Here is a 24,925-nt window from a genome sequence, read left to right as displayed (position 1 = left end):
ATGGTGGTGGTGGTGTGTGTGTGTGTGTGTGTGGGGGGGGGGGGGGGGGGAGATATGGGACATCTAGAAACATTGAAATGTTCCAGTTAGATAATATAATAGTAGGACAATAATTTACTAACCAAGTTGTAAGCTACAAAACATTTTCAGGAGCAGATAAGGATGCAAGCTGTTATTTATTGGTTATAAAATGCAGAGATCAGTTGAAAGAAATGAAAAAATTTTGGAGATTAAGGAGATTGGATATGGAGAATCTCAAACAGTTTTTGAGAATTTCGTGGGGGACATTGGGCAACAACTAACTGAAACAGAGAAAAGGAATACTATAGAAGATGAACAGGTAGCTTTGAGGGATGAAATAATGAGTGTAGCAGCAGAAAAACTACGTAAAAAGACAAGGTCAGACAGAAATCCTTGGCTAGCACAAGGGATATTAGACAAACAGAGAAAATATTTTTTTAAATAAATAAAAACTAAAAAAACACAGTGTTTGCAAACTGACAAAGATCGAATGCTAAGTTGTGGAAGCTAGTATGACCATTGGTAAGGGAGATGCCACTTCCCTGAAAATTAAAGAAACCTTTGGAGAAAAGACAAGCGTCTGTATGAACATCAAGACTGCAGATGACAAGCCAATACTAAGCAAAGAAGAAGAGAAGGCTGAAAGGTGGAAGGAATATGTCTACATAAATCACTGATATTTTATGAGGTAGTGGATGAATATGAAACAGGTGATGCAATACTGAGAGAATAATTGAAGAGGACTGAAAAACCTGAATTGAAACAAGACACATGGAGTAGACAATATTCCATCATAATTAACAACAACCTCAGAAGAACCAACCATGAAAAAACTGTTACACCTAGCATGAAAGGTAATGTGACAAGCAAAATATCATCAGACTTCAAGAAGACTTCCATTACCACAGAATGCAGGTACTGACAGGTGTGAGTATTATCTCATCATCAATTTAATAAGTCTTAAACGTAAAATACTAAGAACTGTTACTTACTGAAGAATGGAAAGAGCGGTAAAAACCAACGGGGGGGGGGGGGGGGGGGGGGGGGGGATCAAATGAGATTTTGAAGAAGAGAGATTAAAAATAAATAGAAAAAACAGACAATGCTGACTGGAACACACTCCCTGGGGATCTAAGGAGATCATGGATAGAATACATACAATGAAAGATTATCCACAACCTGTATAGAAACCAGGCTATTGTGCCAAGATTTGATTGACATGAAAAGAAGCAGTAATTGAGAAATGAGTGAGACAAGGTTGTACCCTACACCCCATGTTATTCAAGCTGTACATCTTCCAAACACTACAGTACACAGAAATTTGGAAAGGAAACCTAGTTGAGGATGAAACGAACAGCAACAAAAGTAAAACTAGGGCAAGGAAGTGTAATCAAATTAAATCAGCTGATGTCGAATGAACTGGATGAGGTAGTGAGATACTGCAGGTAAAGGATAAGTTCTGTCTTTTTTTTTGGGGGGGGGGGGGCATAACTGAGGGTGGCAGAAGTAAAGAGGATAGAAAATGCAGTCTGACAATAGCGCAAAAAAGGTTTCTGAAAAGAGGAATATTGCAACATTTGATCTAAATTTAAGTGAAAGGAAGTATTTCTTGAACGTGTTTGTCTTGCATGTAGCTGGAAGTTCAGACAAAAATGGTGCCAAAGAAGAATGCTGGAGATTAGTTAGTTGTATTGGATAACTAACGAAGATGTACTTAATCAAACTGGGTATAAGAAACCATGGCACAACTTGATTTTTAAAAAAGGCTTGGGTTGATGGGACACGTACCAAGACATCAATGAATAGTCAATTCAGTAACAGAAAGATAGGTGAAGAGTACAAACTGTCAAGGGAGACTAAAGCTTGAAAACAGTGAGCAGGTTTAAACGGATAGACGGTGCAATAGTTAAGCAAATATGAAAAAAACCTTGCACAGGAGAGACCAGTGTCGAGATTTGCAGAAAATCAGTCTTAGGACAAATGACTACAATGGTAACAACATGTAAAATATGATGAATTCAAAGAAGCATTAAATGTCATTATTTTCAAATGAATTCAAAGAAGCATTAAAATTACAGCATGTCATTATTTTCAAAAATGCAACTACTATCTGTCTTGCTGCGTAAAACGACATGACAGTTTCCTGTCCCATTCTTGGAATTGTATGTTCTGGGACGATGAATAGAGATATGTGAGCAATTGAAAAACAGTCTGAAAACTATGACATCATCATTAGAAAATATTGCTGATTTATAGTTATGCCTTAAGTAGCTATTTTTGGCCCTGGGTTTTTTGTTCCTGTAGAATAACTTAAAATCTAAAGCTGAGCTGAAAGCCTGATTTTTATTTATGCACCAACTGACAGCTCAATGTCTTTCTACACATTGAATGGCTGCCTTTCTTCATTTAACAATTTTTATCTTCAAGACATTGGTTTAACATGTTCACAAAGTACTTGAGATGTAAATATCAATACAAAAGCTACAGTTTTTACATCTAACCAACTCCTCCTAGTACAATGAAAGTTATTTCAGTGGGTCTTAGCACCTGGTCTAATGCCCTGTCACATTTCCTAGTGAATAATTTCCTGATCTGCATACACTTGTGTCCTAAAAGCAGAATAAACAATGAGTCATCAACCAATTAATCATATTTTGTCCCACCAGAAACCTTATGCAGTTACACAAAATGTAACAATGGAAAATCCAGGTTGGAATGTAACAATACTGTGAAAAGGAAAGTTGCACTCATCACATAGCGAAGAGTCTGAGACGCAGATAGGCACAACAAAAAGACTGTCACAAAGAATAGCTTTAGGCCAGTAAGGCCTTCATCAAAATTAGATGGCAAACACATATACACACTCACGAAAATGCAACTCACACACACGAGTGCAGTCTCAGGCAACAGAGTCCACACTGCGAGCAGCAGCACTGGTACATGATGGGAGCGGCTGGGTGGCGGTAAGGAGGAGGCTGGAGTGGGGAGGGGGAGGGATAGTAGGGTACGCGTGGCGGACAGTGACATGCTGTTGGGGAGTGCGGAGGGACTAGATGGAAAGAGAGTAGGGCAGCTATGTGCAGTCAGGAGGTTAGATGGAGGGAGCGGAGAGGTGAAGAGGGGGGGATAGCGGAAAAAGGGAGAAGTAAAAAGACTGCTTGTGATTGAGGAATGAGGACTGTGTAGTGCTGGAATGGGAATGGAGAAGGGGTTGGATGGGAGAGGACAATGATTAACAAAGGTTGAGGCCAGGAGGCCTGCAGACAATTACTTATTAAACCTGGCACTGATGATCTCAACCATGGTAAATTTGCAACTATAGAACATGTACAAAATGAACATGATAAAGAACTTTACTATTGTTAATGTAAATCTTAACACTGATTTATTGGAGACTCACTTTCGACACTCAAAACAAGATCTAACAGGTAGTGGCACGAGACCATTGTCCAACTCATATGGCTTCTTCTTCACAGAGGAGGTTCTGCGTAAATTAATTCTATTTGCTCCTGGACCTACAGGAAAATGGAACATATTTTAGAATCTTACTAAATACACAAGTTAATTATCTACATTAAATTAACAACAATTTTTTCTCATTTTAGTTTATGGCTAGCTGTGACAGAGACCACACATAATGAAAACTACGAAGTTGCTATTAATAAATGACCAACAGGGAACTAGCTATAAATAACATTAGGAAAAGGATAGATTGCTACTTACTGTACAGATGATTCACTGAGTTGCAAACAGGTACAACAAAAAGACCATTACAAATTACAGCTTTCGGCCAAAGTCTGCTTCCACAAAGAAAACACACACACACACACACACACACACACACACACACATGACTGCTACCACTGGCATCTCCAACCAGAAAACTGGGAACTGCCTGCATTTCCTTATATTATGTGGAGCAATGCGACTTCTGTGGAAAGTGGCGTTGGTGAAAGGGGGTGAAGGGTGGAAGGTGGGGGTGTAAGTTACAAAAATATTTCCCATATGGATGCTGTAGATTTAGTTACTGAACTAACAAATTCTGTTAACTGAAGAATCTTGGAATATCCCATGTTTTGAAATTAATCTTGCAAAGTAGAAAATTATGAAGTCAAACACACAAAAAATCTAATATTTTTAGCAAATACTATTTCTATAACTGCTTTGAACCAAAACTATCATTTTCAAGCCATATGAAAGAATACAATGACACTTCCACAAGCATCAATTAGGAAGGCAACAGAAAGAGTGCCTAACTACCGGAAAATAAGACTTTGATCAAACAATGGAACATTCAGGATAGAATGTACAATATTATGAGAAGGAACGTTGGTACTCACCATATAGCGGAGTTGCTGAGTCGCAGATAGGCACAACAAAAAGACTCTCACAATTAAAACTTTCGGCCATTAAGGCCTTCATCGATAGACACACACACACACACACACACACACACACACACACACACACACACGTGATCGCAGTCTCAGGCAACTGAAACCAGACTGGTGAGAGTCTTTTTGTTGTGCCTACCTATCTGCGACTCGGCATCTCCGCTATATGGAAAATAAGACTTATTTTTTTCCCTTCCAAAATAGGCCCAAGAACTGAATGTGACATATATTGGCAGCAAGTGAGGCTAGGTACCTATAAGCTCCATTTCTTCAACATTTCTGTTTTGGATTAAAGCAATTAATTGTTAGCTTCCTCGTGAATTTTGAGTATTCCACCTGTACAGAGTTCAGTGAATGCATATGCGCCTTCATTAAGAGTTGTCATATTGTTCATTCAAGCTTCAATTATTGTTGTGTTTAGTGTGGGTATCCATTTGTGTCATACCTATGTTGTGGTTTTATTTGCAAACTGTGGCTGAAAAACAGAATTGCAGTACTATTGCAATTTAAGCTGCAAGTGATTGCATATGCTAAAGAGCATGGAAACAAGGCTGCAGAAAGGCATTTTGGGTCATCTCCCAATTGGATAAACAATAAGAACTTGGTGGAACTGGGACGATTTTTTAAAGAAAGCACCTCACAGTAAACATAATCTGGTAAGTGGAACTAATAAATGGCCAAACCTTAAAGTGAACTCAATACTTGGTTTTTCAAGAACAGACAACCAAGAATTTTAGTTTTTACAAAAATTATCATTCATCAACCGAAAGCAGTATCCACTATCCAAGGGATCACCGACTTCACTGCATCAACATCATAGTGTTCAAGATTTATGACGAGATACAGGCTTTGTATGCCGACCAAGACGTCGTGCCGACGTCAAGTGAGAGACTTGTTTGTTTCAAAAATGTGGTGACTGCCCTGGAAAGTGAGGACTATCTTTACAGACATTTGTTCTGGAAGATGTAGCAGATAACTCTGCAGAAATTACACATGCAACATGGGAGGAAAATAAACTAATTAAAAAAACTGGTGCCTTTGACAGTTTCGTTGATGAACTTGGTAAATGGTCAGTGAAAGCAGTAACACACCATCAGCATCTGAAGAAACTGCAACAACAACACATTGTAGAAGTGAAAGGTTGTGTACAGGCTGAAGAACTATGTTTAGTCCTTTACTGTGACTTTGCTGAGGACCGGTCTGTAATTCTCCCACAAGAAGAACAAGTGTATCATTGGAGTAATGACCAGATTTCAATTTTTACAGGAGTGACATATTTTCAAAACAAGACCACAAGTGTTGCAGATTTAAGTGATGACACAGGACATGACTCGACACATGCTTTGCTAGCAATGCGCAAAATTCTTTTACTGCAAACAAGGGCACAGAAGATCATCATTATTTCTGATGGTAATCCTAATCATTTTACAAATTGTTACCAGCTGTTTGAATTGTGCCAACTGACTGGGTATACAGTGCTACTGGTCATAGGAAAGGGCTTTGTGATTGTGTATAAGGCCTGCTGAAGCACCTGCTACAATCAATCTTTCCAGACCAGCAATTCAGAATGCTGAGGATTTTGCAAGAGTCACGAAATCTTACACATCCACAGCCCTCATCGTTTTGTCCAAAGAGGAAATCGAAGAATTCCATGAGCAAAAAAAAGGAAGAATGGTCCAAACAAACCACTCCTGGGAAAGGAATTCAGAAGACACATTTTTGGACTCAAAGTGATGGGCAAACTCATATTGCATGCACTTAAAAGTGCAAGAAAGAAGAAATTTCATTTGTTCAGCCAACACCTCAGAAACATCAGGATAATATTCAGATTCACAACCTGAGAAGGTTTTTTTTTATAGTTGTGTGTGTGTGTGTGTGTGTGTGTTTGTTACTGTGGCTGGTGGATTGCAGAGGTTATAGACACTAGTTATGAGTTAAACAAAATTGTTGTGAACTTTATGCTACCACATGGACCAGCTGCTGGATATAGGTTTCCAGCTGCAGTACAGCAACACCACCATCAGTGCTCACTTCCTGTTCACAATGTTATGAAGATTAAGTGCTCCAGTTCCTATTGGTTCCACAGGAAGCCACCACTCTATACCAAAGGAAGATACTGAAGCAGTGGAATATACTTTTAATTCATTGGCTGGCTAATTTCAGTACAAAACTGAGTGCACAGAAGTTGTATAAATTAAAACTTTTAGTCTTTGGACCTTTCACATACATTTTGGAACCATTTAAAATGCTTGAAAATGAGTCTCTTACTGATCTTCCAAAACTAAAATTATGTTACATAAGGCTGGTTTTGATTTTTATGAGCCTGTTATGTGATAATGTGGTAATAAAACGTTTTATGTATGGCAAAAATTTCAATTGTTTATAAAACCTGTTCAACCTAAAAGTGGAAGCTCTCCTTTTCAGGGGATGTAGAACTTTATGGTACTATTCAACAGAAAAAAAAAAAAAATCAAAATTTTATGGATTCGCATTAAAAAAAAAAAAAAACATAAATTATTTAAAAAGTACAGAATGCTATAGTAGAACTTTGACAGCTAAGTCCAAATGGAAGATTTCTTTGTAATTATAAAGCAATTATCTTTCAAATAAAAAAAACAACAAAATATCTAGAACTGTTCCAGAGATACAGCATTTTAAATTTTTTTCCATACTTCACACCTTCAACGTGGTACACGCAGTGTCATCTTTGAAGGGCTGTATCTTGGAACATAAATTTTTTTGGAGAAAACAAAAAAATGTGTGTTCCTTACTTAGTCCTTCATTTTAACATGTGCTAAATTCAGTAACATCTGAGACTAAAGATTTTTTTCCTAGCCTACCTGAATTGATATGGACTATGCCTGTATTATTATTTTGCATTGAGCCACTGGGGAACATGGGCCCCTTGTACTGAAATGAGAAAACATCACTCAGGAGCCTCTGAAAATTTGTGGATAGAGGTCAGACTTTTCTCATTTAAACTTTCAATTTTTGTGCTAAAAACACCATGGCCAGTTTTCTCCATTCTTATGAGTCACCTAAAACCATGCTTCAACTTACATGAAATAAATGTATTAGCAAAATACAATATGTGCAGCAGGGGGAAAGTGTACAGGTCTTCATTAGTAATTCCCCCCCCCCAAAGCAGATTGTTCCATGCCACATTTCAATAACAAACATCTATGTCACAACACACATTTAAAAAACACTAAAAAATTACTGAAAGTTAATGCTCACTTTTCTATGACCTGGAACAAAAACTAGGCAGGCTTATTACGCTACAAGTCAATTATAGCATATTGAACATTATTTTCAATGTATTGATAGTTAAATCTCACATTTTATATGACATACACATTTAATTTCTGTTTGCAAATTAGTAAAGTGCCTGGCTCTGAAAAGTGAAGATGTCACCACTATTTCAGTAGCATGTTTAGTATTGGAGTAATTAGTTTATACTCCTGCTCCACCAGGGCAATAGTAAATAGTATGTACAATACTAAATGATAAAAATTCTGCTACTTTCTTTTCGATGCAGAAAATGAAGTGTTAAAACATATTGCCCCAAAACTTCTTTTAACCAAGTTGCAAGCCAAGCACTTTAGTATACATGAATTAAAGAATGAAAGGTTAGGACGTTTGGGAAATACTGAAGAATGGGATACAACTCGTTGACTTTCGATCAAAGACATCATGGGTAAGCCATGGGTAAGCCACAGATGACCAACATTTAAAAGCACAACCGAATGTTCTGAAACAACGAAATGTAGCATAGAGAACAAAAATCGTACAGACGTCCCGTGAACTCATAATTGTAAAAGTCACTTACGTAAAAATAAAAGAAAAAAAAAATCAAAACCCATACAATAAATGAAAGTAACAAGACAGACATGGGAATTAGAAGACTTACAGTGGGTATGACCTAAAACCAGAACTAAAAACATAGCCACAACAAGAAACACTAACAAAAATATCAGCAAAACTTATTACACTACATGAAAAATACAACAAATTTAATACTGAAATCCTTTCATCAACTGAGAAACAGGATACCTATGTTACTCGTGAAGGAAAAATCAACCAACCAAACAAAGCAAAAACAACAACATACCTTGGGGAATACAGAAGCGTCCAATTCCAACCGTCTGCTCTGACCCATGACGTCACCAATATGGCGGAAACGACCATCCACAACAACTCCAATATGGTGCCTATGATGTCATTACGTAAACATGACAACAAAGACGAAAATAGATCGAAAAACCAACACACACATCTTACTCCAAAAATACAATCAAACAAACAGGACAAGCGTGGGAAATTGGGGGTTTATGGGTGGGAGCAAACTAAATATAAACAAACACACACCACCATACCAAACGACACAAAATGACGAAATAAATCGACAACACAAAATTCCTCATCCCCACTACACACAATATCCTCTGGAATCTGTCACTTCCCTTCACCTATACAGTTCAACTGCAATTGTCGATACTACATTATAAAACTCCAAAAATTACATCATCACCACCACAACTATTGGCACCATAAAACCAACACCTCCACAAACAAGATTGGAATCAAACACTTCCTGTGACCTATACAGCACAACAGCAGCTCATGATACCAAAACACCCATAGCTATGACACACATTGGAATCTGACACTTCCCTTGACTTATATAGTTCAACAGCAGCTCACAATACCAAAACACACATAGCTACAGCTGCACATTGGAATCGGACACTTTCCTTCACCTATATAGGTCAATAGCAGCTCACGATGCCAAAACACGACCGTACATTGGAATTGGACAGTTCCCTTCACCTACATAGGTCAACAGCAACTCACAATACCAGAACACCGATACCACCAACCAAACAACACAGAAGTACCCCACCAACCATCATAACATGCAAAAAATACACCGAAAAGAATGACTACTAACCACAAAAAGTTACGGCGCTGAACTCTAGGTCAGCCACCACAATCACACACACACCACAATATCTCTCTCTCTCTCTCTCACACACACACACACACACACACACACACATACCAACAAAAAAACGCAACCAAAAGAAACTCCTAACCCACCCACAACCCCCCTCCCAACCTCGACCATCACTCCAAAATCAAAGACCCATCAACAAATAAAAACAAAAAAATAAACAAATCTCAATCGCACACCACAACTCAACAACAACTGCAACAAAATAGATCCTCCACAACATAATCAAACCACCCCCCCCCACCCACCTACCTCCACAAACATTACCAACAAGTACACCCCCCGAGACACAGCGACCCACCCTCACACCACCTCCTTAACCAACCATTTTCGGCCTATACATTTTACTAATTGCCCGTAAGAAAACCCGTAAAATGCAGTAGCCCTCAGGGATGCTCTTCCGCCAACAATACTCATCTAAATGAGACTGAAGGTTAGAAGAGTGCCTCTTCCCCCTCCCAATAACTGACTTAACCACCCCCCAAAACCCCTCTATTATATTTGTACATGCCCCAGTCTCATAATTTTTGAATTCCAAACTATGGTTAACTACTAAATGATGATACCCCCTCTCGCCCAACCCCCTATAAAATGAAAAAGCATCGGAAACTATTGTGCTGCCCACTTCAATAAACTCCTCAATAAATCCCACCAATTTCCTTTTCGTCCGCCCCTCCAAAACCCTAAAAACAAGCTCTGAAAAACCACCCACAGATACAACAGCCCCCCACACCCAGAAACCTCCAGAGACTTACCCCTCCCTACTACTTCTCATCAAACTGCGACTTGTCAACCTCCACCACCACCCTGAGCCCACCCAACTTACCCCTCTGCTTAATATAGGCCTACTCAGAACACACTTCCCTACAAAATGAAAACCAGTCACGAACCATTCTCTCACTCACACCACTCTCATGCGCACAAAAACTGGGAGAGGATCTATAGCAAAAATAATATGTCATCAACACAAACTCTTGCATGCTCAACCTAGACCTCTCAAAGCAGGTACCACACCTTATGGAGCACCATAGGTTGTGCCTACGGCACCGCCACATGTAGCCGTCCCCGGTCCGAGACAACATTTGACAACCGCATTTCCTGCCGACACACGCTGCACCTAATCACTTCTGCCAGCAGCCCATACAGTTGCAAAAATTTTAGAGGGACAACGCATTGCCCCCCATTTCTGCACGCAAACAAGTGCTGTTAAATTTATCTGTCATATCCATACCTAACAAAAGCAGCCACAAATTAAATTAAACAAAATAACACACGACTTATAGCAAACAGCACTACAATAACTTAGACACAACAAAAACTAAATTGTTAACTCAATGAAACCAATTCCATTCGTAGCACAGTCAAAACCAATACCTTGCAGAACAAGCAACAACACCACAATGAACCCAATACACCACATAACACGCAAACCACAAACACACCACCAGAGGACACCACCAACTGCAACAAAACGACATCTATAAACAAAACACACTCATAAACTAAACTCCGCGCCATTGTGACATCACACACCATTACATCACAGGTCAAAGCTGACGGGCGGGATCGGAAGCAACCGTTGACCTGATATCCTGTTCTTCAAATAACCTATATAGGTCAACTGAAGACCAGGACACTAGTATTACCAGTAGTGAATGGAACATGTACCTAAATTTTGCATCCTATACTGAAGAACAGGATACTCATATTACTTATATCGATGAAAACAACATGTCTAACACCAGCAGTCTGTTGCTTTGTAGACAGATAATCTTTTGAGAGCAAAACTACAACTCTTACATTAGTATCCAGTACTTTGTTCATACAGATATGACCTATTGCATAGAAAACAACACCTCTAACACTGGTATCCTGTAACTTAACTGAAAAAGAGAACACTAGTATTATACATGACGAACAGAATGACAAACCTGACACTGATATCTTATTCTTTACTCGTGGCTGATACATCGCTAAATTAAAACGTGCACACAAATTCTTTAAAATGATCGGCAACAACATAACATGCGCAATTTCTTTTTTTTAAATGATACGTTCATTTATTTAAACTTACAATCTGCTGCTTCGTTTCCCAAGATAGACTAAGTGCTTCACTATCTATGGCTCAACAAATTATAATCTATGACTTAAATATGATGTCATTGGTCAAACCCAACAAGTTGTATCCCATTCTTCAGCTGACCTGACTTTTATATATTTCAATAACTTCCAGAAGTATGAAAATTCAAAAAGGGTGTCCACCACAAAAATGTTATAGATAACAGAGTAATTTCCTGGTATTATGATAATTATAAAGGAATTACGTACCTTTATCAGTACCAGGAAATGGCAGTGGAACCATCAGCTCTCTGGGAAGTTCAAACTGCTTAGGATTCATTGTTGATGCAGCCTTAATCAACACATCCATTGCACTTTCCTCATTTTTAACACTTTCAGATAATAATTTGTCATTCTCTATGGTCACATGCCCAGTTTCACTTCCATTCTTTTCACACTCCTTCTTCCCTCTGCATCTCCCTGCATATGCAACAACTTTTGAAATGCCAACTATGGAGAATATTAATTACTGAACTATAAAATCAGTAACAAAGGAAAGAAATATTACCTTTCACATGTTTAAAGATTTTATTCTCACATTTTGTGTTTAAAATACTGGAATTCACGGCAAGTCTCTCAGATTTATTCTAAAAAGTACCAAAAAGTTACAAACACTTGAGAAAATGACATTCACTGCAAGAATTTTTTATTCATATAAAAAACATATGGTAATTTTACTTTTGATAAATAACTTACACCAGCAGTTCTGCAGCAATGACATAACCATTCACCAAGCGGAATGTCCTTGTCATCCAAGGGAGGGTCACTGGAAAGTGGTGAGTTTTGGTGAAATGTTGAACAGGTTACTAATGATGAGGTTAAAACATTTGTAAAATAAATTAATACGTTGCTTATGGTGAGATTAACACATTTGTAAAATAAACTGCTGTTTATTTACTTAAATCCTTTCAACTAGGCCTACTACTTATGCATTACTTAGCCTATATTACATTTCCTTATGCAGCAAATATCCAAGAGGACAGAAATTCACTGTTACTCACTGGCATTGAAGATGAAATGAAGCTGGACATTTATCACAGCATAACAGGTCGCCACCTTCACCGCAAGCATCACAACAATCGTGATTATGCCCTTTCCCTGGTCTCTTGTAGTAGGGATGCAATTCTTTAGACTCTTTTTTCTTTGTTTTGACAACCTCTTCACTAACTGGAGGCGCTATCAAGGCTTGGATTTGCTAATTACAAAAAGAAGATATTTTAAGAATTACTTACTAACAATCGTAACTACAACTGACGGTACTGTAACGTGCCGTTCAATATATTACATATAACAGAAGCCATTTTGCAACAAATATGGCTGCATTCCTTACTTACGGGCATTAAACCTCCAGAAGTGTCTAAATCATACTCTACAGTTGCCATTATATAATTGTTTGAACTTATACCATTAATGAGGAACTTGATTAATGAGAAAACTTCTGTGCACCAAACAGGTCCATTTATATAGTGACTCCACTACCCAAAAGTACTTTTCATCGCTGTACTCGTGCCATATGTATACAGTGACTTGATCCCACGCGTAATAACGTTTATATCATTCATCGTGGAGGCGACACAACCAGGACGAATTCACATAACAGCGATTTTTCCTCATGGTAACAGACCTTGGAACAGCCAGCGTCCAAGTAAACTAAGGATGGCAGAAAACTCGACATTCTCTTGTTCACACGGAATTATTATTCTAGCGCATGCGCTTACGATCAAAGTTAATCGATAAGTCTTTGCTCTAGTACACGTATTTTTCGCCTTTCTGTAAAAAATACACAGAAAGCAGCACAATAAACACATCCAAGACGCACCATATTATTGAACAACTGAAGAAATATTTTTTACGGCAAAGAGAAACCGTGTTTTTTGTCACTGGTAAAGCTGTTTGCTTCCCCGACACCTGAACGGTTATAAAAACATACACTTGTGCCGCACAGAACAAAATTACGTAGCCCGTTAACAAAATAACCGCATTCCAACACAAAACATTCGGAGTAGTTTGTACACTACTTTACAAGACACTGACGTTTTACATCGATACTCGAATAACGAGACATCGATACTTCGATACATAATAAAAGCCAGTCGACACTGGAAATCAAGCGGAATCTCTACCAATGATCAGCGTCATCGCAATAAAATCGTTGTGCATTGTTACGCATTTCTATATCTCTCTTTCGAAAAGTAAAATAATTTGTTTCGAAATACAGTAACCTTTAAAATGCTTAATAATTTTTGGTAATTACCAGAAAATTAATTTTACATGTTAATCGAAAAATATGAACTAGCAGTAGAGACCTAATAATCAATACCTTCACTGAAAATATAAGTATCTAAAACATACCATGCGCACTGTACAACTCAAAAAAATTTTCATTATCATTAAATTATTTACGATAATCGTGACTGAGCTCCGTTGCCATGAAGAGCCACTTTTATGTAGCTTTATTTTTGTAGTTTCACGTTACGGGCTTTCACCCATCTACAAATGACGTTACATAATGGGACACCCAGCGCGTGAGTAGCTGCACCATCTACCATCTCTAGGGAAAAAAGAGCTTCACAGACCTTAAGGCCTATTCATGCTCGCCGTCACGTCACCTCAAAAAATTCCACAGCGCATTTCAAATGGTGGCGTTCACACAGTCTGTCAACTGACCGTTACATCACGTCACGTCATCTCACCTCAAGATTTCCCTGGAAGAAAGGTTTGACAGTGACGTCGTCTGCTAACATCAAATGTTAATCTATATTCGCCACACTCGCACATATTACACCAGTGATTTTCATGATTTTGTATCCTCGTGATCATTATTTTTGTTGTTTTGCTTTCACAAATTCCAAATGTTCCTTGACGACTTGGAGATTTTTTTTTTTTTTGTCGTTCCACAAGCGAGGCCAGATAGCTGAAAGTGACAAACGATTTGGGTTTTATAATGACAGACAGGGCTGACACCTACATTGTGTATAAAGAAGAACATAAGTGGATGAATGAATTTTCATTAAATAACCTTTTATTAAGTGCAACAGTCAGCTATATGAAGGAGAAAAATACAATTGTTGATGACATTATTCGTTACATAAGGAAAGGCAAGGTAATCAAACTCTATGTATTGCTTCTTAAACAGACTCTATTTATTGCTTCTCAGTATTGTATGCTGTGTTTGTGCATATTCACTATCAAATAAATATTTTCACTATCTAATAAATATCGATGTTTTGAAATGTTTTACTTTCAGTTGTTTATGATACAAAATTGTTAAAAAATATTCGTCATGAAGTTTACTTTTGCCATTAATAAACTTGATCGTTGTTAGTTTCTCAATTTCGAGAATATACTCCGACTTTTTGTATCATGGACGGTAACTCATAACCTTAAGCCGGTTTCACACACGCATGTAATGTGCGACGACAGCTTGTTGCTTTTTGTAGAGGCATCATGAGCTCCCATTCACACAGGACGCCACAAATTCTACATGACTACATGGATTTCAGGTTAACGTCAATTGAAGTCACATTGGAGGTTATGAATGTCATTGTTTTGGTTTTGCCATTAGAGTGGTGAAAAGAGATAAATACAAGGAAGCCGAATCATAAATTTTGGCTCTGATGATAGATTTTACACATGGATAAATCACTGATCACAAACACATATAACAGAAATAACAGCTGGAGATGAAAATGCTGTCTGCAGAGGCAATCATCTCTAGACACCATAGTCTTCCAAGACTTTAGAATGTTATAATATTCGTTGAGAAAGGAATTTCGAATAACAAATTTTTAGTTTAACAGCTGCCACAACACACTAAGGAGCTGTTTCCTGCACATAATCCGCAAAATATACAATGCTTGGTATCTCAAATCACGAAGTTCATATAATTCTCTTTTGTGGTTACATATATTAAGTTTATTTATTTTTCATTTAACAGTTTTTTAAGACTGTAGGATATGTCATTAAATTGAAAATATTGACCCCCCCTCCCCCCCACCCCCCCACACACACACTCACTGCTGCAGAAAAGCAATTGTTGCTGTTGTAGTTCCAGAAGCTGAGAAAGTATACGTGCTGACCACTATTTTCACTTTTTTCGGTAATAAAATGAAAACACACTGAAATTGAATGGATTACAGCAACAGTTACTCCATGATAACTGCGATAGAATACTCGTGTACTGCCACTAGATTGAGGAAGTGGAAGGAAAGTGGCGCAACAAAGTACACCCAAATTGGACTTTTTGTGGCATGACAAACGTTGCGTCTTTGAAGTTGTGCCACTAAGAGCTGGGAGTTCGCACATGCAACTGGACAGCAACTGCAGTATTCCACTAGCTGTGGCGACACTGTTGTTGTGTATGTGACCCCAGCTTTCTTCCATTTATCATATGGTACTGGGCTTGTGATTTGGGCTGTGTCCATTGTGAAAACACCCTGAAGTTGACGTGATGTGATGGTCTAGTGTGACTCGGTTTGTACCCTACCCCGCAACACATACAGGCATCAACTCAGTATTAATTTGAAGAAAAACAGAATAAGTGCTGGATAATGTGAAACCTCAAAATTATTTCTCCACTCACTGCAAAACTAATATGAGTAGCCCACTCCCTCCACCCAGCACAGATCCTGAGTGCACTCTTGCGTAATACATTTATGTCTTCATTACCACAATGTTTTACTGACTACATTTTGAACACAGCAGCTATCTTGTGCAAAATAACAATTCTTTTGACTATTACAAGCAGCAAGTGTTCAAAATACAGTCAACAAAAATGTTGTAATTACGGAAATGTACTAAACTAGAAAACTTGGCCGTGCTTCACAAACTGGTGTAGGAACTGAAGATACATCCTAATCTCCTCCCCCCTCTCTCTCTGCCCATCTCCTCCTCAATCCTCTCTTTGTTCATCTCCTCCTTCTACCTCCATCCATTACCTCTTCTCCACTTTCTCTGTCCATCTACTCCTCCCCTTCTATACGTCCATTTCTTCCCCTCCCTCTCTGTACACCTCATCTTTCCCCTTCTCTCTGATCCTGAGCCTGGTTTATTCAGGACTGGGAACTGAAGTCGCTTTAAATGAATGAGTAAATCTGTTGGGGTCATTGATATACGGGGTATGAGAAAACCTCTCCAGCTGCCGGGTCTGTAAGTATATTAACTTCAATGACACTGCCTAGTTTTAATCCGAGAATGGGTAGGATTGTAAGGTTTTGAACATTCCGATTCTTTAGTAATCATAAGCCAAAAAGCCATACAAACAACTTTCCTGTGTTATGTAAAACTGACAGTGAGGAAGAACACAAAACAGTGTATGGCTGTGTATACAATTTTTGTATGAAATTACACAGAAGGAAAAAGCATATATATGTGAGAAAATGTTTGTCTAATGGTTTACATACCCAGATATCATAGTTCAACTGACTGTGAGAAACAAAGCCAAATAGCAAATTTTCACAGCACAGCTCAGCATTTTTCTTTCTGCAGTCTGTTACAAAGGAAAACCCATACATTGACATTTAAAATAAATGTATAGCTCATATCTGCATCAATGTCTAAAAATCTGAAGTATATCTGTTAAGAACTATACATTACATACACTAAAAATATATAGTCTATATCCACCCAAAGGTCACTAGAGTATCATGAAAAACTCCGATGTAAATTAGTAAAGAGCTTTTCGAGATTTTTGGTAACAACATTTCCTCCACATATATTACACATACATGTTATGTGTTACATAGATTAAAATATATATAGCCTGTGTCCATCATATGTTCATAAGAGTAACGTCTAAAACACTGAAGCTAATTGGTCGAGTACTTTTCGGCATTTTTGGTAACAACATTTCTCCATTCTATATTACATATATATTTATACATGATATACATTGTAAATATATATCCTGTATCCATCCAAATGTGCATTAGAGTATCATGCACAAACATGATGTAAATCCTTTAAGAACTTTTCGAGATTTTTGCTAACAATGTTTATATGTATCTACATACTATACATGTATTTAAAATATGTAGTCTCTGTCAGTCTGATGTTCATTAGAGTATCGTGTAGAAATCTGAAGTAAATCGATCACATACTTTTCGAGATTTTTGGTAACAACATTTACAAAAGAACATTTCCACCTGAGACCTGAATAACACTTTAATCCTACTTGTTGAGGTCACAAAGAGAGCTGAGTGCTTCCATACTTTTCTCTATATTGACCTCCATGTGAGGGCACTGCTATGCTAAGAGAGACTGCATGTCTTCTTTAGCCTCTCCCATTCTTCACTGTGAATTGCAGCGACACATTGTTAATGTTTTTGATACCAATGGGCGTTCCTGACCGTGGTGTGTCAACGGAGTCTTTGAACAGTACCACATTCCTCCTTCCCCCTCCCCCCAAACCTCTGCACAGTCATCATGAACGACTGAATGCAGATGCAGAAGAGGAGGTCAAGAGGCAGGGAATGTAACTGCAGCCAATGGTGCCTCCCTGCCCACACCCTCATATACACTGCGCGGAAGACTGGGAAGACAGGCCAGAGATCCAGTCACAGGGTGCATGCCCACATCCAGAGAGAGACGCTGCGGTTGCCTGTCCAACAAGAGGATCTTCTTTAGCAGCATGATGACTATCCAGGGGTGTATCATCCACAGGCATCAGTTTGGGAGCTGGGCAGGCACCAGCATCGCTGATGCCAGTGCCGGGGGCAGAAGCTGCAGCGAAGACGGTGGCAGAGTGTCGATCTCCATGAGCACCACAACGGAAGGTACCAGCCTCGATTGGCAGAGGGATAGTTATGACTGCAACTGAGGGTCTGAGTGACATGCTGGATCTGTGGACAAACATTCTGCCGCACAATCACTGACATACTCGCACGTGTGTTGCAGCTGCTTTTGATGGCTCTGCAGTAGCCCAGGAGCACCATGGATGATATAAGATGAACGACTGATTGCTTTGGCAATAGCTCCATACTCCCAATGCTGGCTCTTTCCCAAGACATTGTAAGGATTTCTTTCTGTGGCTGAAATTTTGTCCGACCTAGTGCAACGGAATGTTTCTGCAGCAGTCACAGAAGTAGCAGTTCTGTCGGCGAATTGCTCTCACATGGGAAGGAGCAATAGGAGGACAGGAAAATTTCCAGTATCTGATTCTGTGTGTGGAGGAATGAAGTTTTTCCATATGATTTTTGAATGTTCGAATGAACCATTCAGCTTCATGTGCGATTGTGGGTGAAAAGGTGCAGTAGTCACATGGATTACACCATAAGTGGTACATAACTGTTGGAAGTCTATTGACATGAATTGTAATCTATAGTCATAGACATTGACCTTGAAAGATTTTCAAGACAAAAACTGGAAGACAAAGATGATACCCCACTTGCAGTAGTGGTGGATGTATGGAGACAACAAAAGGAAACTAACAACCATCCCATGTTTCAAAAATGATCTGTGAAATCAGTATCAGATCCCAACGTTGCAATTTTTGCCCCATCTGACGTAGGACTAGCTTTGCATGACTGAACAAGGTCATCAAAGACCGATGATTTGTCAGCAAGCAGAATCATATTACAGGATACCAGCAGATCAGTAATTGCAAGTCAAGTGCAAATTAGTAAGATGTGTACACTGCACATGTGTGACCCAGACAGTTCAATTCTTTCTTGAAAAAGGACCTTCTTGCAGCACCTTAAGCTAGCAGCAGAAGGAACTTGAAGCAAACAGTTTAAATTTGCTAAGCGCTCAGCAGGCGTACAAGTCACGACGAAAATATCGCCTAAATATCTTGCACAAGAAGAGACTTTTGCTTTTAAGTGTATCAAGAATCGTTGAGCAATAGCAGGAGTTGCAGCACTTCCGATTGATAGTCATTGAAACTGGAACAAACCTAAGTGAATGTTTACCACAAAGTATTGCTTGAACTGTTCATCAAGTGGTAACTGTGCATATGCCTCAGGCAAATATATTTTGGAAAGTGTCTGCCATGTCTCAGTTTGTCCATCAGTTCCGCCAGGCTTGGAAGAGGAAAAGAATCCACTGCTGTTGTCTCAAAGTCTGTGAACAAATTCAAATTGCCTGATTGCTTCTTCAAAATGACAATGGACGATGCCCAGAGACTTGCAGAAACGAGCTGGATAATGCCATTGTCTTGCCATCTTCGTGGTTCCTGAGGAACTAGCTCAAGTAATGCATGGGGGACAGGTTGGGTGCAAAAAAATTGCAGATACGCATTGCTCTTCACAGATAAATGTGCTTCAGAATCTTTAGCCTGTCCTATACCCGGTTCAAACAGCTCCTTCTACTTACAACACAAGTCAAGAACGTTAGTGTGAGGCACAGAATTACTGGTTTGTAAAACATTGTTCTGAACACTTAAACTGAACAAGTCAAATAAATGTAAGCTAAAAATGTCTGCACTGTTTGTAGATTGGATACATGAAAGGAAACATACTTCGTCACTCCCTGAAAAGTTGATGGCAAAGTACACATACCAAGGACTGCAATTTCGTGGTCATTATAGGCAGATAAAATAGAAGCAGGCTACTGTAGATGTGAGCCACCATTTCTGTCATAAGTGTCTTTATTTCTCAGGGAAATGGAACCACCACTTTTAAATTGACGAAAAGTTTGTTTGCCTGCTGGAGCATTGCATTGGAGGATTTCCACAATGCAGAAGTGTTTGGTTCAGTGTGCTCCTCAGTGAGAGGTGTGGCCCATACCGTATGCACCTGTTGATAGTGTAGCTGTGGCCACCATGCACTTGCATGACAGCAGCTGTTGCCCAGATCTTGCTTGCCATGTAAATACGCTCACTGAATGTGACCCACATGTTCACACTGAAAGCAAGTTGCATTACGACATTCTGACCATGCCTGGAAAAACACTGAGGATTTGTTTTCCTACCAGTATCTTGCAAAACATGGTGTGTGGTATTAGATGGAAAGTTATTACTTCCACTGTTCTTACTGTTACTGCTGTTTATCTGAGCCCTGTTTCTAATTACGTGACCATTATTCTCTACATGAAACTGAGTGCCTGGTACACTACGAATAAAAGAAACACATAGAGCCTTAAAATCAATTTCTGTTGAGTCCACAGTTGTCTGAGATTCCGCTATAGACAGAACTTGTTTTTAACTTGGGGTCTGGCTGTTTTAGACTTGTAGTGTGAATGCATGCATGTCAAACACTCTATGTAACAGCATCATGTAACATGACTTCACTATAATTAATTCCACATGGACACTTACACTTGCAATATCTGATGAGATCTCTAAATTCTGATATACTCTGTTTGACTGACTGAGCCTGCTGCTGCATCAGACGAAAAAAATTTAAACCACATAGCTACTATATGGATTTCACTATTAAAATTACCATCCAACTATTTCACAAGATTATTGTCTGTGACTTTCTTGGAAACAGTTTTGACACATGATTTTACACAGAGGCAATACACATCAGGACCAATGTGGACAAAAATTAAGCACTGTGATCCATACCCGTTAATTTGCAGGCGACAAAGTGCGTCCTATAGTTCGACCATTCTCCATTTTGACTGTGGTATGGGCGAAATTTTTGAGCGGCTGCTCTCAGCAGTGCTATTTGTTTTTGTAGTATTGACTGCAGTTGGCTGACAGTGAGCTGCAGTGCTGAAACTGTGCAAGCTCAGTTGGAGACATTTCCTGTGGAAGCTCAGACATCGTGCAGTATGGTAAGACACACTAATATGACAGAAAAAAAACGGGGTGACAGCCAGAAACATGTGCACAACTCGCAAGCAGGGCAGGCAGCTGGTGTTATAAACGAGCATGTTAAGCTCCAGTTCTTGTCAGTATTTGTTAGGAATAGACGAAACTGCATCTGTCCAACTATAAATGTGAGTTCTTTGATTGTTCTGGGAGATAGCTCATCTGAAGTACACCGTATGAAATACTGGAAATGGAAATTAAAGCCCATGCATAGAGGAATAATGCGGGAGATCCGCACTGCCATACTAGGCAAGCTCCTAATGGAGGTGGTTTGCTGTTGCCTTCCTCCAATCGTAATGGGGACAAATCATGATGATGAAGACGACACGACAAGACCCAGTCATCTCGTGGCAGGTGAAAATCCTTGATCCCACTGTGAATCAAACCTGGGACCCCGTGTTCGGGAAGCGAGAACGCTACCGCGAGACTACGAGCTGTGGACATATGGAATATTAGTTCGCTTTATTACATGAATGATAAAAAGTTTTATCTAACTTAATACAATGCTTTGCCACAGGAGTACCTGTTATTTTCAGCTGACATTGAACATTAAGGCATCACTTGATGCACACAGTTATAACTCTTCTCTTGAAGGACAATGTTCAACATTTGCAAAACTACATTTCGATCTGACACTTGAATAACTCTTTAATCCTACTGAATGATGTTATGGCTTGAGCTGAGGCCACGAACTGGGAGAGTACTTCCATTGACCCCCACGTGAGGACGTTGCTGTGTTCAGAGAGAGGATCTCTTCTTTAGCTTCTCCCATTTGTCATTGTGGATGCAGTGAGACATTGTTAATGTGCCTGGTATCGATGTGCATGACGACTGTGGTGTGGCACTGTAAGCTATGGACAATATGACAAATTGTGTAGATTGTACATATATATTTGTGTACCATATCCATTGAGAAAATATGTAATCTAATTCAGTACAAACTTTTATTAGAGTATTAAATAAAAATCTGAAGTAAATCTGTTACCAACTATCCAAGGTTATTGATAATGTTTTCTCTTCATATAGTGTGTATATATTTATATACCACTTATATGCAGAAAATGTGTGACCTGTGTTGGTCCAGAAGCTTATAGGACTGTTTTACAAAAATCTGAAATACATTGGTAAAGAACTTTTCGAAATTTTTGGTAACAACAGTAAACAATAGCTTGTCTTTATATAGTAGTAATAATGAATCATACAAATTGAAGATGGGTAAATCCCAAAACACATACTGCCATTAATAAAGTTATAAAAAGTGGCTGGTTTTGTGTTTATAGAAGTAAGTTTTGTTATTGGAACAAATCTTACTGAGCAGCTTCTCAAAACAGAAAACCACGATTTTGCATTTGCATGATACTCGAATTGAGTGTAAGAAATAGAAAGCAGAAAAATAAAGCAAAAAGCTTCGAATATTATCAAACTGGAAACAGCAAAATTTTGGCAAAAAACTTGAATTCACAAATTGAAAACAAATATAGTAAAGTAAGCCACCCAAAAGAAATAGCAAATTTTGTGAATGTTTACTTCAGCAATAATGTTAATATATTACAACAGATATTTCCAGACATGTACACCTTACACAACCAGGACCAATCACCATACTAAACGGAAGGAGAAGTGGCACAAGTTGTATGGCAAATCAAAAATTAAAAAGTCGACGTGTCTATCTGAAATCTCGGTTTGTGACATTGAAGAATGCGCAAATACCACAAAACTTGCATTAACAAAAATAACCAATGAATCGTTCAAACCTGGCTGTTGTCCTCAGTACCAAAATTAAGCAATTTCAATACCCATTCTTTAAAATGGTGATGCAGAAAACATAGAAACCTTGAGGCTAATCTTTATACTATCCACCAGTTCCGAAATTATTGAAACACTAATGAAAAATACATTAACTTTCAGCGTGAGGCTGACATAACATTACTGTAGTGGCGGGAAATAGGAATGTGCAGCAGAATGTAATATTCCGTCACGTTAGCCACGATGATTTTCTGCACTGTCGAACATATATTTAAGGCTCCCCCAAACATCTGACAGGTCTGCAGGCTTAATAGTTTCTGCTGGAACCGCTGGTTGGTAGCAGCGGAACCACTCGAAAAATTAGCTGTTTTTGAAATCGTTATCTCTACTTGTTTCATAGGCATTAGCTGACATTGGAGATCTCTCTGCTTAATGCGTTTTATAGGCTTTTGTTTTTCTTTTGTGTTCGAAATGTGCAGTGAGGAGGAAAAGCAACCGGAAAAAAAATAGTTTACACAGTTCTTGATTGTCTACATATGATGAAAATATTTGATGACAAAAATATTTGATGACGATTCAGGTTACACATCATCTGAAAATAGTAGTAATTCTAAGCTTTTTTAAGATGAATTGCTACATACATTTATCATATCGCAATATTCACAAGGTGACTGTTTATCATTTTATTGTCATAGTTTGTATTGTTGTGAGGCATTCTTCTGCAGGTAAAGCAGGAAATCAATGTGATCATATGACTCCAGTGAGTGTAATATTAGACTATGTGTTTCCCCAAGTTTCAGATTGTATCACACCCTAAATTAGGCTTTCATCTTGTGTTTTACGTGGTTTTTCAGATTTAAATTCACATATTTGCTTATATATTTTGTATGCTAGAACTCCTTTTCAATTTTTTTGTCTATGATTATTACTATAAAAATGAAGTTTAATCTGTGTATTCAGATTTAACACTAGTAATATTAAAATATATGTGTACAAAGTAGAAAGTCTAATAAATCTGAAAGTGTTTTGCAATTCCAACTACATATTTATACACAAGATTTACAATGTACAAAAAAAAATGTATTATAGCCAGTCCACAGGCAATGGCAGCTAACTACAAGACCAGCACTGTAGGCATTAATGAAGTACATAAATAAATATAACATTCTTTTTAACGAAAAACATCGTCTCACATCCAGAAAAGCTATACAGCATATCCTCTAGAAGTCATTGTTAAGGCACTGGAGAAAGGTGATCATACGAATGGAAATTTTCTGGATGTATCAAAGGCATTGGACACATTTGATCACAGAATTCGATTGCATAAATTAGAGTTACTAGAAATGAGATATATGGCTCTGAAGTGGCTTAAGTGATTCCTGGAAAATCAGGTGCAATGAGCGGAGATCTCATATACTTTAAAAGGATTTCTTGTTGCACACTTGTCAGATCCAAAATATATTAACATGGATGTCCCACAGGGAAATATATCAGGCCTAAACCTTTTTCTTATTTATATTATTGACTTTCTACAGAGTGTCAGATGTGGAGAGAAAATAATGTTTACTGATGAAAGCAACATAGTGATCACAGGGCAAACTACAAAACAGTTGAATGAAAAGTCTAACACACCTATAAAATGGTCAGTAAAAAAATGAAGTAGCTTAAACGTGAAAACTAACTGTATGTACTTATGATTAAATTAACAACACAATGATACTAGATGACAAAGTAACAATGATGTGTTGGAATGTGTTATGGTACCATATTCTTGGAGTTAAATGCAGACTGCCATTTAAAATGGTCATAATGTGTAAAGGCTTTGGCAAAGAGACTATCAATCATATGTTACACTTGACAAACTGTTGCATTAGTGTG

The 24,925-nt window shown here is 38.3% G+C and overlaps 1 protein-coding gene across 1 annotated transcript in view; it reads right to left on the bottom strand.

Annotated features, from left to right (window-relative positions):
* Positions 1–13,567, bottom strand: part of LOC124545289 (PHD finger protein 12) — a 54,093-nt gene extending 40,526 nt beyond the window's left edge. The window contains exons 1-6 of the mRNA XM_047124176.1: positions 12,882–13,567; positions 12,549–12,742; positions 12,244–12,313; positions 12,056–12,134; positions 11,758–11,967; positions 3,422–3,536 (exon numbers count right to left, since the gene is read on the bottom strand). Of these exons, the coding sequence (XP_046980132.1) occupies positions 3,422–3,536; positions 11,758–11,967; positions 12,056–12,134; positions 12,244–12,313; positions 12,549–12,742; positions 12,882–12,929 (716 nt within the window). The 5' untranslated portion in view covers positions 12,930–13,567. The remainder of the gene's footprint in view (positions 1–3,421; positions 3,537–11,757; positions 11,968–12,055; positions 12,135–12,243; positions 12,314–12,548; positions 12,743–12,881) is intronic.
* Positions 13,568–24,925: the final 11,358 nt, after the last annotated feature.

Source organism: Schistocerca americana, chromosome 8 (genome assembly GCF_021461395.2).
Source record: "Schistocerca americana isolate TAMUIC-IGC-003095 chromosome 8, iqSchAmer2.1, whole genome shotgun sequence".
In the NCBI taxonomy this organism is placed as follows: Eukaryota; Metazoa; Arthropoda; class Insecta; order Orthoptera; family Acrididae; genus Schistocerca; species Schistocerca americana.
Note: the sequence above shows the minus strand (reverse complement) of the source record. Positions and strands in the feature narration are given on the sequence as shown.